The sequence below is a fragment of the Choloepus didactylus genome, assembly GCF_015220235.1.
Source record: "Choloepus didactylus isolate mChoDid1 chromosome 25 unlocalized genomic scaffold, mChoDid1.pri SUPER_25_unloc2, whole genome shotgun sequence".
Classification (NCBI taxonomy): Eukaryota; Metazoa; Chordata; class Mammalia; order Pilosa; family Megalonychidae; genus Choloepus; species Choloepus didactylus.
In genome coordinates this window covers 203,957-222,142 of record NW_023637607.1, presented here as the reverse complement: position 1 = coordinate 222,142, position 18,186 = coordinate 203,957, and the positions used below count along the sequence as shown (strand labels likewise).

Below are 18,186 nucleotides of genomic sequence, written 5' to 3'. Positions count from 1 at the left end.
GGAAGAGCCTAATATCCCCCTGTCCACTGACAATCTCTGGAGGATATGTAATAAATTTTAAAATTTCAACTTCTGTGTGAGATCAAAGGAAGGGATATTTATTTGGTATAAATTTTAAATTTTCTATAGCACACTATCTAATTTGACCTGTTTCATCAGTTTATTTAAACAACACAATTACAAGGAATCTAGAAGAGTGAATGAAATCCTATTATTCTGTATAGGTTAATATAATACCCTGAATTATCCCAGAGTCTTCTGAGCAGACAATAAAAAAAGTATTTGCAAAGTCCTCTTGAGGGAATGGGGAAAATGTGGAAATATTAAACTTCCCCACCTGGAATTCCTGATATTCTCACAAGCATTAGGAGCTCCCAATTTAATAAACCAAGCCCTCAGTCTTCCCTTATAAAACTTATTCCTGTAAAAGAGAAGCTAAGCCTGTTTATAATTATGCCTAAGTGTCACCCTCAGAGAACCTCTTTTGTTGCTCAAATGTGGCCTCTCTGTAAACCAACTGTGCAAAGAAACCAGCCTTCCCCACATGTGGGACATGATTCCCAGGGTTGTAAGTTTTCCTGGAAGTGTGGGACATGACTCATGGGAATGACTCTGACCCTGCTATCATTGAATTGAGGATGCTTTCTTGTCCAAAAGGGGGAAAAGAAAGGAAACAAAATGAATTTATCTGTAACCATGAGATTTCAAATAGAGTTGAGAAGTCATTCTGGAGTTTATTCTTATGCAGAATATAGATATTTGTTTTTTAGTTTCTAGGCATTAGAATAGCTAGAAGGGAATACCTGAAACTATAATTCAGTAGCCTTGGTCCTTGATGATGACTATATACATTCACACACACACACACACACACACACATAGTGTGACCTTGTGATTGTGAAAACCTTGTCACTGGCACTCCCTTTATCCAGTGTATGGACAGATGAGTAATAAAATTAAGACAAGAAAAATACACAGGGATCGGGGGCATGGGACATTTTGGGTGTTCTTCTTTTGGGTGTTTTTTTTTTTGAGGAATGAAAACCCTCAAGAATTGATTGCAGCAATGAAGGCACAATCATATGATATTGTGAGCAATGAATTGTATACTTTTGAAGTATTATATGGTGTATGAATATATCTCAATAACATTGCATTAAACAGTGTTAATATAAAGCTATAGTAATAAAAACAATTTTTTGTTACATAAGGATACACAAACATATTAATTGTACAGAAGAGGGTACAGGAAAATTGTATGTACGTATATAAGTATATGTATACATAAATGTTTATATACATATACATTAACATATATTATGTATATAGTTGTTTGATTCTCTAAAAAGGCACCATGGTGATTTAATAAGGAAATGAGAACTTTTTCTACAAATAATGCTGGAAGAACTGGATAACTGTAGAGATAAAAGTGAACTTCAGCTCCTGCTTTGCAACAAACAAAATAAATTCAGATGGCTTGTAAACCTAAGTGTACAAGCTAAACTTGTAAAACCTCTTGCAGAAAACCTGAGAGAATGGCTTTGTTAGCTTGGGTTAGGCAAAGTTATTTTTAGAAAGGACACAAAAGCACTAACCATAAATTTTTTTTTTATAAAATGCACCTCACTAAAATATAAACTTTCTATTCAGACTTTTTCCAAGTCTGAGGCATGCTCATTTATTTTCTATCAAAGAATTTGTAACCAGAATTTTTCAAGTACTCCTTAGAATCAATAATAAGAATCAAATAACTCAATGCAAAATTTGGCCAGAATTGAACAGAAACTTCACAAAAAAGATTTGCAAATGATCTGCATGCACATGAAAAGTGCTCAACATTATTGGTCATCAGAGAAATGCGAATTTAAACCGGAATTGAGAATCCATTTACACCACTAGAATGGCTAAAATTAGAAAGATTGACATCTAATACTGATGATGATATAAGTTGCTGGTGAAAGTGTAAAATGGCGTGATCCCTTTAGAAAAATGTTTGGCTCTTTCTCATGAAGTCAAACATACACTTATTTGATGACTCAGGAATTCCATTCCAAGGTTTTTATCCAGATATTTGAAAATATATGTCCACAAAAGTACTTGTACAAGAATTTCACAGGTGCTTTACTCAAGATCTCCAAAATCTGGAAACAACTTCAAATGTCTATCAACAGAATAGACAAAGTGTGTTACATTCATAAATGTAATCTGTTCAACAATAAAAAATAAATAAATTATTGAACTCTGCAACAAAATAGATGAATCTCACAAACATTAAGTTGAGCAAAAGAAGTCACACATAGAAGAATACATATCATATAATTTCATTTATATAAAATTAAAATTAATCTATTGAAATAGAATTCTAATCTGTGGTGTCAGCAGAGCAGCACCCTCTGGGACAGAGTGGGGGAATTTACTGAGAAGGGACACAAGGAAATATTTTGGCAGTGGTGGAAATGTTCTATATCTTGATTAGGGTGTGGATAAATGGATATATGCATCTGTCAAAAATCATCATATACTTACAATTTGTTTATTTCAAAACATTTAATTGTACCTTAATTTTTAAAAAGAAATAAGAATATTGAGTATCTGCTATGAAAAAGCTTGAGTGTGGTAGGCCACAAGTTTATGTGGTAGTCCAAAACAGAACTCCCTGCATTGACAATTGACACACTTGTATGTGTATATATGCATAATTGACACATCTTTCCATTCCTGCCAAGTTAGTTGCCATAAGCCCTTTATTTGTTACTTCAGGGTCATAGAAATCTTTAGGCTTTGCCCCTGTCAGATGTTTTGGGTGGTGGAGAGTATATGGGGTACATTCCAGCTACTGTTGTCTGCTTTAGAGTGCATGAAGAGAAAATCCACATAACCCCATTCTGCAATATAAGCACAAGCATTAGAGGAAACTGGTATGTAGATGTAGAAATGGATCAGAACAATTTTCTGATCTATGATTTTAGCATAGTTTACAAGGGATGAGGAAGAAATAAAGGTGGCAAATTTTGGAAATTCAAAATGCAACTTTATTTCTGCATTGATCTTAAGCTACTGATTTACAGTTTTTGAATTTAGCATGACTGTTGATTCCCCAGGAAGGGATATGATGGCTTGTGTTTCTGGCCACATGAATGATATGCAGACCTACATCTACTACACAGGCCATACTGTGTGGCTACCCTGGGACATAGGTGTGTAATGCTGCCCCTGTTTATGTTTGACTTTGGAGGGCATGACACCAGGATGTTCTTAGCTAAACTCTGAATGGCATGAGCCCTTGTTGGCACAGCATTCTTCTGATGTAATAAATACCAGTGTCTTGAAAAGGCCTGGTTTATTGACAAGAGTTAGAACTAAATCTGCCTGTGGAAGGTGTGGTCACTGGTGTTTTGCTATCCACAGTCTTGGATTAAGTCATAGCACCTAGAGGAGGATGATCCACAAACAAATTTTTCAACTTTTGTTTGCCACCTGGGTTTAGGACCTCAGATGCAGAACCCAAGGTCAAGAAGTTTTCCAAATCTCCTTATTGTCTGAAAGGAAGTGAAAAGGCTTAGTACAAAACAGGTCATTAGAGCCATTATAGCTGCCTCTCTGGTTCACAATAAAATCATACACATATTTGTATGCATATATCTGCTTGAGGCTGTAGGTTCCATTTCAGCTCTGCCTATCCCATACCTTGCACATACTTTAGGTTTGAGCTGAAATTTGTGTAACTACTTCTGTGATGCTCTCATTGAATCTTTGTGGCTTTTTTAAAAATTCATTTTATTGAGGTATATTCACATACCATGCAGTCATACAAAACAAATCATATATTTGATTGTTCACAGTACCATTACATAGTTGTGCATTAATCACCAAAATCAATCCCTGACACCTTCATTACCACACACACAAAAATAACAAGAATAATAATTAAAGTGAAAAAGAGCAATTAAAGTAAAAAATAACACTGGGTGCCCTTGTTTGTTTCCTTCCCCCATTTTTCTACTCATCCATCCATAAACTAGACAAAGGGGAGTGTGGTCCTTATGGCTTTTCCAATCACATTGTCACCCCTCATAAGCTACATTTTTATACAATCATCTTCAAGATTCATGGGTTCTGCATTGTAGTTTGATAGTTCCAGGTATCTACCACCAGGTACCCCAATTCATTAGAACCTAAAAAGGGTTATCTATGTTGTGCATAAGAGTGCCCACCAGAGTGAGCACTTAGCTCCTTTTGGAATCTCTCTGCCACTGAAGCTTACTTCATTTCCTTTCACTTCCCCGCTTTGGTCAAGAAGATGTTCTCCTTCCCATGATGCTGGGTGTACATTCCTCCCCAAGAGTCATATTCCATGTTGCCAGGGAGATTCACTCCCCTGGGTGTCTGATCCCATGTACAGGGGAGGGCATTGATTTCATCTGCCAAGTTACCTTAGCTAGAGAGAGAGGGCCACATCTGAGCAACAAAGAGGCATTTGGGAGGAGGCTCTTAGGCACAATTATAGGGAGGGCTCACCTCTCCTTTGCAACAGTCTTCCCAAGGGCAAGTACTGTGGTAGAGGGCTCACCCACCAAACCACAAGTGCCCTTTGTCTGTAAGCATGATAGCAACCATTGAGGTGGGGCAGCCCAATACCTCTGCATTCTCCCTCAGCTCCTCAAGGGGACTCTGCATATTTATACCTTGTTTTTTTTTAATACCTTTTTAATCAACTATATAAAAAATAAAAAAATTAAAAAAACATACAATAAGAAAACATTTCAAACAGACCATAACAAGGAGCAAGAAAAAGACAACTAACCTAAGGTAACTACTTTACTTCCAGCATGTTCCTACTCTACCCCAAGAAAGTAACCTAATATACCAACATTTCTATGAACTTGTTCCTACTATGCCCATCAGAAATTAACAGATCATAGTCATTCCTGGGCATTCCCAGAACATTAAATTTACCCACAATAGTTCATCTGTTCTTATTGGATTATCATTCCCTCTTCCTTAATTGCTCTCTATCACTAGTTCCCCTACATTCTACATTATAAACCATTTGTTTTACATTTTTCAATGTTCACATTAGTGGTAGCATATATTTCTCTATTTGATTATTGGTTAATAACTTTCTCATTTATTTACTGCATTTTGGTATTTAATGAGAACTTTTTGTGACTAAATGAACTGGAGCCCAAACCTGCCTTCTCTCTTGATGAACCTCTGGATGGAATTCCTGTGATTGTTCACAGAATCTCCCTTTTCTGGTGGATTTAGTAATTCAGTAATTGCTTGGTGGACAGGGATTGGACTTCCTTTTACAATAATATACTCTCTCTGCTTTTAGGGAATAAAGTATTAAATTTATATATATGTGTCTGTGTTTGCATGTAGTAGATCAAGATTAACCATTATACACAAATCATATATTGAATTATTTTTGGTTAATCACTGAGAGAAGTTACATTGAATTCTTTCACTGCAGTTTTAGTTATGTCCACTTGGCCTCATATTTTTCAAACATTCTCTTATTTCTAATACAGTATGTGACAGTTTGCATGTATTATGTCCCTCAAAATGCCATTATCCTTGAAGCAATCTTGTGTGGGCAGAATATTAGTGTTGATTAGATTGTAATTCTTTGATTGAGGGTTTCCATGGGGATGCAACCCACCCAACTGTGGGTGATAATTCTGGCTGGATAATTTCCAGGGAGGTGTGGTCCTGCTCATTCAGCATAGGCCTTGATTGGTTCATGGAGCCCTATAGAAGCTCATACAGAAGAAGTGAGCTTGCTAACATCCAAGAGGGACACTTTGAAGAATGCACAGGAGCTGAGAGAGGAACTGCAGTTTACAGAGACATTTTGGAGATGGCCTTTGAAAGCAGACTTTTGCTCCAGAGAAGCTAATGAGGACATAAACCCCAAGTGAGATGGCCTTTGAAAGCAGACTTTTGCTCCAGAGAAGCTAATGGGGACAAACACCCCAAGGGCAACTGAGAGTGACATTTTGGAGAGAAGCTGAAGCCTAGAGAGGAACATCCTGGGAGAAAGCCATTTTGAAACCAGAACTCTGGAGCAGATGCCAGCCATGTGCCTTCCCAGCTAAAAGAGGTTTTCTGGACACCATTGGCCATCCTCCAGTGAAGGTACCCAATTGTTGATTGATTACCTTGGACAATTTATGGCCTTAAGACTATGTGTGTAACCAAATAAACCCCCTTTTATAAAAGCCAACCCATTTCTGGTGTTTGCATTAGCAAACTAGAATACAATATTACTGATCACATGGTTTTTATTTCACTTATTTATTTACTTATTTTTTACTGCAGTAACATGTAGCTTATACAATTTGCTATTTAACCATTTTTAAATGTGAAATTCTGGGGCAATTATTTCACAATGTTGTCCTAATACTTTTTGTTCCTCACTACTTTTTTCTCTTTTATTTTTTTCTCTTGAGATAGCTCTTTGCAAGTGTATTAATAGTAAACATGACCTTATTTTTGTGAAGATTTTATGGCATATCAATGATAATCCCTACATTTTGGCATCTATTCAGTTTTGATTTATATGTCTTTTCTGCATGGAATAGCAATGAATATTGAAAAATTGAAATAAATAATTAAAATGATATGAATGACTTTATTTTTATGGTCCTCTTTTTCTGCCTATCACTTTCTTGTTTTCTTTTTATCTGCAATTTTTATTGACATATATTCACACACAGTGTAATCTATCCAAAGTAAACAATCAATGTCTCACAGTATCATTACCAAGTTTTGTAATCATCACAATCAATTTTCATTAATCCAAAGAGAAAATATATCAAATAGATATAAAGAAAGAAAACCCAAAACACCCCACACTATTTATCTCCCCCTAATATTGAATCCTAGCATTGGTGTAGAACATTTGCTATGGTTGATGAAAGAAAATATTAAGATGTTACAGTTACCTATAGTCTGTATTTTGCAATAGTTACATTCTTGCCCATATACCACTCTATTTTTAACTCTGTACAAGGGCCACCCTTTTGTACCAATTCATGAAATGACATATATATTTGTAGTGTAATCACAAATATCATCCACCACAATGTTCACTGTGTTATACAATCCTATATTTTATACTCTTGTTTTCATTTGAGTGACATACAAGATTCTGATCAAACCCTTTCAAACACATCCCCTACAATTCAGTACTATTATTTATAATCCCAGTAATGGGATACTGTCACCTCTGTCCATTTCCAGTCATATAAGTTCAGCCTCATTAAAAAGTGTATACATATTAAGCAACCACTCCCCATGATCCAGTCTCATTCTACCTCTTGGTATTCTATATTCTAAGTTTTATGACTATAATTGACATGTTCTAATTAGTTCATAGAAGTGAAATCATACAGTATTTTTCCTTCATGTCTGACTTTTACTCAGCATTATATCTTCAATGTTCAACCATGTTTCAGGCCTTCTTTCTCTTTATTACTAAGTAATATTCCATTTTATATATATAGCACATTTTTTATCTATTCATGGGTTGACGGACACTTGGATTGTTTCCATATTCTGGCATTTATGAATAATGCATGCTATGAATATTAGTGTGCAAATGTGTGTTCATTTTCCTGCTTTCAGATCTTCTGCATATATTCTGAGTATTGGAATTGATAGGTTTTAGGGCAACTGGATAATTAGTTTTCCAAAGAACCACCAAACCATCATCCACAGTGCTATACCATTTCACATTCTCACCAAGAGTGAATAATAAAGTTTCTATCTATCCATATCCTCTCCAAAACTTGTTGTTTCCTGTTTGTTTTATATCACCTATTCTAATGGATGTGAGATGATATCTCATTTTCCCTAATAGCTAGTGAATATAAATACCTTTTCATGTGCTTTTTAGCCATTTGTATTTCACCTTTGATAAACTGTCTATTCATGTCTTTTGCACATTTTATGATTGGGATGTTTGTCTTTTTGTTGTGGGGTTGTAAGATTTCTTTATATATCCTGGATAACAAACCCTTACTAGGTATATGGTTAGCAAATATTTTCTCACATTGAGCCAGTAGCCTTTTTGTCATTATGACAAAATCCTGTGAAGCACTGAAGTATTCAATCTTTAAAAGGACCCTTTTATATAATTTTTCTTTCATTGCTTGTGCATTCAGTGTATGGTCAAATCACCTGCCTCCTATCATTAGGTCTTGAAAATGTTTCCCTGTTTTTTTTTTTTTTTTCTTTTAGGAGTTTTATGGTACTGGTTCTTATATTCAGGTCTTTGATCCATCTTGAGTTAATTTTTGTATAGGGTGTGAAGTTGGGGTCCTCTTTCATTACTTGGATATGGATAACCAGTTCTCCCAACACCATTTATTGAAGAGACTGTTCTGTCCCACTTTAGTTGATTTGGGGGCCTTGTCACAAATAAATTGGCCATAGATCTGATGGTCTACTTCTGAGCTCTGAAGTTGATTACATTGATCAATATGCCTATCTTTATGCCAGTACCATGCTGTTTGGACCACTGTGGCTTTATAATCTCTTTAAAGTCAGGAAGCATGAGTCCTCCAACTTCATTCTTATTTTCAAGAAGTTTTCAGCTATTCAAGGCCCTTTCGCCATCCAAATAAATGTGATAAGTATATTTTCAAATTTAGCAAATTAGGTTTTTTGTTATTTTTATTGACATTGCATTCAATCTTTATATGATTTTGGGTAAAGTTGACATCTTACTGATATTTAGCCTATCAATAAACACAGAATCTCTTTCCACTTATTTAGGCCTTCTTTGATTTCTTTTAGCAATGTTTTTTAGTTTTCTGTGCACAGGTACTTTTCATCCTTGGTTACATTAATTGCTAGATGTTTGATTATATTATTTCCCTATAGCAAATAGATTTTTTCTTCCAAATTGCACTCTCAGATAACTCATTAGTATTGTAGAGAAATACGACTCATTTTTGCATGCCAATCTTTATCCTGCCACTTCCCCAAATTCCTATATTAATTCAAGTATCTTTGACATATTTTTTCCAGACTTTCAAAATATAGGCTGTCATCTGCAAATAAAGGGAGTTTTACCTCTTCCTTTCCATTTAGATGCCTTCAATTCTTGTTCTTGCCTAATTTTTCTACCTAGAACTTCTAGCAAAATGTTGAATAACAGTGGCAACAGCAGGCATACATGTTTCACTCACAATATTAGAGGGAAGGCATTCATTCTTTGACCATTTATTAGGATGTTACCTGTGGGATTTCATATATGCCCATTATCTTGTATATGTTGTTTAATGCTTTTAGTGTTCTGTTGGTTTCAATTTGCAAGTTATTTGTTGAGGATTTCTGCATCTATATTCATTATGGAGTTTTGTTTGTACATTTTCTTTCCTGTACTATCTTTATTAGGCTTTGGAATTAGGGTGATGTTGGCTTCAAAGAATGAATTAGTATTTCCTCTTCAAATTTTTGGAAGAGTTTGAGCAGAAATGGTGTTCATTCTTCTTGGAATGCCTGGTAACATTTGCATGTAAATTCACCTATGGCTGGACTTTTCTTTGTTGGGAGGTTTTTGAGGACTGTTTTAATGTCTTTTCTTGTAATTGGTTCATTGACATCTTCTATTTCTTCTCATTTCAGTGTATGTTTTTCATGTGTTTCTAGGAAACTGTCCACATCACCTAATTTGTCTAGTTTGTTGGCATACAGTTGACCATAGTATACTGTTATGATCACCTTTTATTTCCTTGGGGTTTGTGGAACTGATCCTCCCATATTTCTGATTTTACTTATTTGCATTTTCTCTTTTTGCCTTCATCACTCTGGCTAAGACTTTGTCAATTTTATTGATATACTCAAAGAACCAACTTTTGGTTTTATTGATTCTATTGTGTGTTTGATATCCATTTAATTTATTACACTCTAGTCTTTGTTATTTCTTTCCTTCTGCTTGCTTTGGGATAATTTTGCTGTTCTTTCTCTAGTTTCTCCAATTGCTCAGTAGAATCTTTGGTTTTAACTCATCCTTCCTTTTTGATGTAAGCATTTTGGGCTGTAAATTACCCTCTCAGCACTGCCTTCTCTGCATCTCATAAGTTTCAATTTATTGTGTTCTTGTTTTCATTCATCTCAAGATATTTATTTATTTCCCTGGCAATTTCTCTTTGACCCACTGATTTGTTTAAGAGCATGTTGTTTAACAGCTGTATCTCTGTGAAATTTCTGGTCATCCTGTTGTTATTGACATCCAGCTTATTCTATTATGCTCAGAGAAACCGTTGTGTATAATTTCAGCCTATTTAAATTTATTAAAAGCTTCCTGTACTCAAGGATATAATCTATCTTGGAGAATGTTCCATGAGCACTTCTGAAGAATCTATGTCCTGCTGCTTTGAGGTGCAGTGATTTGTATATCTGTGTAATTCATTTGTCATATTGTCAGGTTCTCTGTTACCAATAAGGATCCTCAGTCTTGATGTTCTATCTATTGAAGAGAATGGTCTATTGAAGTCTACCACTATTATTGTAGAGAGGCAATTATTCCCCTTAGTTTTTCCAGTGCTGCCTCATGTACTTGGGGGCATCTTGCTTAGATGCATACATATTTATGACTGTTATTTCTTCTTGGTGAATTGTCCATTTTAGCATTATAAAGTATCCTTCTTTGTTCATATCATTTTTCACTTAAAGTCTATTTTGTCTGATAGTAGTATAGCTCCTCAATTTTCTAAATCTTACTGACTATGTGGAATATCTTTTCCATCTGTTCACTTTAAACCTACTTGTATCTTTGGGTGTAAAATGAGTCTCTTATAAACAGCATATAATTGGATCATATTTTATGCATTCTGAAAATCTTGTATTTTGACTGGTAAATTTAACCCATTAATATTCAATATTATTGCTGTAAAAGCTCTCCTTATTTTGACCATTTTATCCTTTGGCTTTTATTTGTCAGATCTAGTTAAAACCCACCACCAGACTCTGCTTCTGGGTACAGTGTAGCTGGTGGTTCCCAGACTCCCATATGAAAAGACTCTTGGATACAGGACTGAGAGGTCAACTTCCCTGGTCATCATGAGCCAGGTGTGGGCTGTGCCTTGTTGACTGGCAAGACTCAGTCTGGGTCACTGGCACTGGATTCAGGGCTGGCGAATGGCACTTTGGGTCACAATGGAGTCCCCTTCCTTCCTCCTTCTCTCTGCACATAAAATCCACTGAACTGTGAGCACCCTGGTCCCCTATGCAGAGATGATCAAGGCTGCAGGTCCCAGAGGGTCTCCCTCTGGGTGTCCCTTTCCAGTCATCTGTCAGATCAGCACTGCTATGCATCACCCTCTCCTCCTGAAGACAACACCAGAACTTGGCACCCAATGTGGCTGGCCTCAGGGTTAGGGGTTGTGAATCAGGAAGAGTGGGGTCTCTTTGTATGGTGGTCCTGAACCCATTGGCTCCAAAAATAAAAGACTCAAGGCTGTGGGACTAAGAGTGTCAACTTCACTGGACAGCACTTGAACCAGGAGTGCCCTGACTTTCACCAGCTTGTAGGAGACAGGCTGATTTACAGCCAGTGACCTCAGGGGTTGTCACTCTAAAGCTCACTCACCCCAATTTCTCAGTCATAGTTTCCCTGCTTTATCATCCAGCTCTTCCTTATATATTGCAGTGTTTTCTCTGGTCATCTAATCCCCAGAACCACCTCTCTGGAGAGATTCTCCCTGTTGCCTAGTCGCTCTTGTAGGGGGAGTGAGTTTTGTCTGTCCTTATTCTGCCACCTTCTCAGAAGTCCTCTATGGTTCTTTTATAATTTAGTAATTGTTTTCTTTTTATTGTTCCTAGGTTGCTATTTTTAAAATAAATTTCCTTGATAAAATTCTCTCATCTAGGTTGGGTAAGTATATCTCATTTGATTTCTATTTCAGAGTATTTTTAATTAAAAAAAGAAATGCCTGATTGCCTGCCTCATTGACACAAAAGAAAACACTTAATAGGCTTTTACTTCTTCTCTCTTCATAACCAGTCTATCTAGGCTTAATTTGAGCAGTCAGTCCACATGATTTTAACTTTACTCCATCTCCTTTGCATATCTTATGTTTTGAAATTTTCAACTACTTTTTCTGAATTTACATTCATTTCATTTATGTCATAGTGTTTTCCAAAATCAGTGATTCTCAAACTTTATCATGCATTGGAATCACCTGAAAGGCTTGTTAAAACACAGAGGGATTGCCAAAACCCACTACCACACTCTCTGATTCATCCTTAATTTGGCCATTATATTGAATTTGAAGATAATCACAATTTGAGTCATTTGCCTAAATATCCCTGTGCCACTATGCAGGTTTATACCAAGAACTACCAGTATGCTCTAGCCTTGGTTTTTGCCATTGAAGAGATCAACAGGAACCCCCATCTTTTACCCAATTCTCTGGGATATGACCTCTATAATGCCCTACACAGTCAACAGAGGACATTGGAGATATGGGAAAAGACACCCATAATTACACCTGTAGATCAAAGAGCAAATCTTTAGCAACCCTTACAGAAATATCATCAGCAATTTCTGCCCAGATTGTGACACTTTTTTTTTTTTTTTAAGTTTGGAAGGATTTTATTCCAATTGATTCCTTCATATACCAGATAAGAATTTTATTATATTAGGCTGTTCTCCTTAGTTTTAACACCTAGTTCAATTTCAGAATAGCCTTCTATAAATATAGAATACAAACTATCCATTGTTTTGATCCATAGGGAGAAGAAAGATAAATGCTAAGATTAATGTATATATATCCATCTTCATTTTTAGTTTATTAATGCATCCAGGATGGCTTTTTCTGAATAATTCATCAATTCGATATGGGATCTCTGAAGAACCCACCCTCTTAGGCCACTTCTCTCAGTATCTCTGCTGCAGCCTGCACCGTGAAGGCTGCAATAGAAATCTGTCTCTTCACTTCTCCCCAGGCCTTAGGAGGGTCCACTTTGTTTTCAGTATCAAACAGAGCATCATCAATTCCTGGGAATGACATCCCTGAGTACTTGTTGTGGCTGCTTGGAGCATAGATGACATGCCTATAGAAAGGTCTGCCTGGTAATCCTAAAGGATCAATGAATGCTCTTTCCAGAAACATTAGCTGATCATTCATAATTCTCAATAAAATTGGACTAAAAAGGGAAATAAATACAATTTCAAGTTCATGAAAATATGCACGCTACCCAAAAAAATTAAAGTTCATAACAAATTAAGCATAGCTAAATACTTTAAATTTCTGCAGCATGAAAATTAAGAACAAAAGTCACATAGATTTTTTAAAATCCTATAAAATGTTATCCTGTTAAGCACATAAAGCCACAGAAAGTTATATGTGCCAATGAGAAGTTAAAAATAATAGTAATTTTTATTTCCTTTGAAATAATAATTAATTGATAAGCCTAGATGTTTTAAATATAGCCAAATCTTTTTGACCTTAAGTATACTAATGATCTCCTAGGAGTTATCTCAATATTGAAACGAGATGATGCATTAATAGTTGGTAGGATCCCTGGCAAACTATAAGTATTTACTAAAGGACAGTTAATAGTACTCTTATTATTATTGAACAAAGCTCTCTCATTAAGTCAAGAGATGGTGTGAACTACGTACTTTCAACAACATTTGAATGTCCTGTATGTATCAGACACTCCCTACTCTAACAGAAAGGTGCAGAATGCTATTGTAATAAGAACGGCTCACTATAATTGAAGATTTATCAAGAAACCTTGAATAGTTCAACAATGAATTATTGAATTCAGCATACTAATTAACTAATGAGGAATAATCATTCCAACAAGGAATAATAAATTGGTTTATTTATTATTTTAATTACTCAAGCTATAAAATAATTAAATAATTAATTGGATTACTATTTTGTGATTTAGTTTTTTTTTTAATTCAGTTTTATTGAAATATATTCACAAACCATACAGTCATCCATGGTATACAATCAACTGTTCCCAGTATGATCATATAGTTATGCGTTCATCACCACAATCTATTTCTGAACATTTTCCTTACATCAGAAAGAATCAGAATAAGAATAAAAAATAAAAGTGAAAAGAGAATACCCAAACCATCCCCCCATCCCACCCTATTTGTCATTTAGTTTTTACTCCCATTTTTCTACTAATTTTTTTTCAATTTTTTAACTTTGTTTATCAAAAAATTAAAAACAAACAGGCAAACAACAACCAAAAAAACCCCACAATATTTCAAACAAAGCAATGGATTAAGGAAAACAAATAACCTAAAATAACTACTTTGCTTCCAATATGTTCCTACCATACCCCAAGAAAATTAATAAACCATGTCCAAACAGAGGAGTAAGAAAAACAAATAATCTAAAATAACTACATTGCTTCCAACATGTTCCTACCATACCCCAAGAAAATTAACAACCCCTAAGAAAACAAAGGAATAAGAGAAAAAAAAAACCTAAAATAACTCTATTGCTTCCAACATGATCTTACTATATCCAAGAAAGTTTACAAACCATAATCATTCCTGAGCATTCCCATAACATTGAGATTACCCTCCATAGTTTATCTGTTCTTATTAGATTATCATTCCCCCTCCACTAATTGGTATCTCTAGGTCCCCTACATTCTACAGTATAAAACATTGTACATTTTTCACAGAGTTCACATTAGTGGTAACATACAATATCTCTCTTTTTGTGCCTGGCTTATTTTGCTCAGCATTATGTCTTTTTTTTTTTTTTAATCTTCATTTTATTGAGATAGATTCACATACCACGCAGTCATACAAAACAAATCGTACTTTCGATTGTTCACAGTACCATTACATAGTTGTACATTCATCACCCAAATCAATCCCTGAAACCTTCATTAGCACACAAACAAGAATAACAAGAATAATAATAATAGTGAAAAAGAGCAATTCAAGTAAAAAAGAACACTGGGTACCTTTGTCTGTTTGTTTCCTTCCCCTATTTTTCTACTCATCCATCCATAAACTAGACAAAGTGGAATGTGGTCCTTATGGCTTTCCCAATCCCCTTGTCACCCCTCATAAGCTACATTTTTATACAACTGTCTTCGAGATTCATGGGTTCTGGGTTGTAGTTTGATAGTTTCAGGTATCCACCACCAGCTACCCCAATTCTTTAGAACCTAAAAAGGGTTGTCTAAAGTGTGCGTAAGAGTGCCCACCAGAGTGACCTCTTGGCTCCTTTTGGAATCTCTCTGCCACTGAAGCTTATTTCATTTCCTTTCACATCCCCCTTTTGGTCAAGAAGATGTTCTCCGTCCCACGATGCCAGGTCTACATTCCTCCCCGGGAGTCATATTCCACGTTGCCAGGGAGATTCACTCCCCTGGGTGTCTGATCCCAAGTAGGGGAGAGGGCCGTGATTTCACCTTTCAAGTTGGCTTAGCTAGAGTGACAGGGCCACATCTGAGCAACAAAGAGGCATTCAGGAGGAGGCTCTTAGGCACAACCATAGGGAGGCCTAGCCTCTCCTTTGCAGCAACCGTCTTCCCAAGGGTAAAACTTATGGTAGAGGGCTCAACCCATCAAACCACCAGTCCCCTATGTCTGTGGTCATGTTAGCAACCATGGAGGTGGGGTAGGCGAATACCCCTGCATTCTCCACAGGCTCCTCAAGGGGGCAGTACATCTTTTTTTTTTTCCTTGTTTTTTTTTTTTTTAACTTTCCCTTCTTTTTTAAATCAACTGTATGAAAAAAAAGTTAAAAAGAAAACAAACATACAATAAAAGAACATTTCAAAGAGACCATAACAAGGGAGTAAGAAAAAGACAACTAACCTAAGATAACTGCTTAACTTCCAACATGTTCCTACTTTACCCCAAGAAAGTTACCTAATATAGCAACATTTCTGTGAACTTCCTCCTACTATATCCATCAGAAATTAACAGACCACAGTCATTGCTGGGCATCCCCAGAACGTTAAATAGCTTATCTGTTCTTCTTGGATTATTGTTCCCCCTTCCTTAATTGCTCTCTATTGCTAGTTCCCCTACATTCTACATTATAAACCATTTGTTTTACATTTTACAAAGTTCACATTAGTGGTAGCATATAATATTTCTCTTTTTGTGCCTGGCTTATTTCGCTCAGCATTATGTCTTCAAGGTTCATCCATGTTGTCATATGTTTCACCAGATCGTTCCTTCTTACTGCTGCGTAGTATTCCATCGTGTGTATATACCACATTTTATTTATCCACTCATCTGTTGAAGGACATTTGGGTTGTTTCCATCTTTTGGCAATTGTGAATAATGCTGCTATGAACATTGGCGTGCAGATATCTGTTCGTGTCACTGCTTTCCGATCTTCCGGGTATATACCGAGAAGTGCAATCGCTGGATCGAATGGTAACTCTATATCTAGTTTTCTAAGGAACTGCCAGACTGACTTCCAGAGTGGCTGAACCATTATACAGTCCCACCAACAGTGAATAAGAGTCCCCATTTCTCCACATCCCCTCCAGCATTTGTAGTTTCCTGTTTGTTTAATGGCAGCCATTCTAACCGGTGTTAGATGGTATCTCATTGTGGCCTTAATTTGCATCTCTCTAATAGCTAGTGAAGCTGAATATTTTTTCATGTGTTTCTTGGCCATTTGTATTTCCTCTTCAGAGAACTGTCTTTTCATATCTTTTGCCCATTTTATAATTGGGCCGACTGTACTATTGTCATTGAGTTGTAGGATTTCTTTATATATGCAAGATATCAGTCTTTTGTCAGATACATGGTTTCCAAAAATTTTTTCCCATTGAGTTGGCTGCCTCTTTACCTTTTTGAGAAATTCCTTTTTGGTGCAGAAACTTCTAAGCTTGAGGAGTTCCCATTTATCTATTTTCTCTTTTGTTGCTTGTGCTTTGGGTGTAAAGTCTAGGAAGTGGCCGCCTAACACAAGGTCTTGAAGATGTTTTCCTACATTATCTTCTAGGAGTTTTATGGTACTTTCTTTTATATTGAGATCTTTGGTCCATTTTGAGTTAATTTTTGTGTAGGGGGTGAGGTAGGGGTCCTCTTTCATTCTTTTGGATATGGATATCCAACTCTCCCAGCCCCATTTGTTGAAAAGACCATTATGACTCAGTTCAGTGACTTTGGGGGCCTTATCAAAGATCAGTTGGCCATAGATCTGAGGGTCTATCTCTGAATTCTCAATTCGATTCCATTGATCTATATGTCTATCTTTGTGCCAGTACCATGCTGTTTTGGCAACTGTGGCTTTATAATAAGCTTCAAAGTCAGGGAGTGTAAGTCCTCCCACTTCGTTTTTCTTTTTTAGAGTGTCTTTAGCAATTCGAGGCATCTTCCCTTTCCAAATAAATTTGATAACTAGCTTTTCCAAGTCTGCAAAGTAGGTTGTTGGAATTTTGATTGGGATTGCATTGAATCTGTAGATGAGTTTGGGTAGAATTGACATCTTAATGACATTTAGTCTTCCTATCCATGAACATGGAATATTTTTCCATCTTTTAAGGTCCCCTTCTATTTCTTTTAGTAGAGTTATGTAGTTTTCTTTGTATAGGTCTTTTACATCTTTGGTTAAGTTTATTCCTAGGTACTTGATTTTTTTAGTTGCTATTGAAAATGGTATCTTTTTCTTGAGTGTCTCTTCAGTTTGTTCATTTCTAGCATATAGAAACATTACTGACTTATGTGCATTAATCTTGTATCCCGCTACTTTGCTAAATTTGTTTATTAGCTCTAGTAGCTGTATCATCGATTTCTCATAGTTTTCCAGATGTAAGATCATATCATCTGCAAACAATGATGTTGAATAACAGTGGTGACAGCGGGCATCCTTGTCTTGTTCCTGATCTTAGAGGGAAGGCTTTCAGTCTCTCACCATTGAGTACTATGCTGGCTGTGGGTTTTTCATATATGCTCTTTATCATGTTGAGGAAGTTTCCTTCAATTCCTACCTTTTGAAGTGTTTTTATCAAAAAGGGATGTTGGATTTTGTCAAATGCTTTTTCAGCATCTATTAAGATGATCAATTGATTTTTCCCTTTTGACTTCTTAATGTGTTGTAATACACTGATTTTCTTATGTTGAACCATCCTTGCATGCCTGGAATAAACCCCACTTGGTCATGGTGTATGATTTTTTTAATGTGTCTTTGGATTCAATTTGCAAGTATTTTGTTGAGG

At 35.9% G+C, this 18,186-nt stretch overlaps 1 protein-coding gene across 1 annotated transcript in view; it reads right to left on the bottom strand.

Annotated features, from left to right (window-relative positions):
• Positions 1-12,881: 12,881 nt before the first annotated feature.
• LOC119525517 (olfactory receptor 7A10-like) overlaps positions 12,882-18,186 on the bottom strand; it is a 57,394-nt gene continuing 52,089 nt past the window's right edge. The window contains exon 3 of the mRNA XM_037824305.1: positions 12,882-13,164. Within this exon, the coding sequence (XP_037680233.1) occupies positions 12,882-13,164 (283 nt within the window). The remainder of the gene's footprint in view (positions 13,165-18,186) is intronic.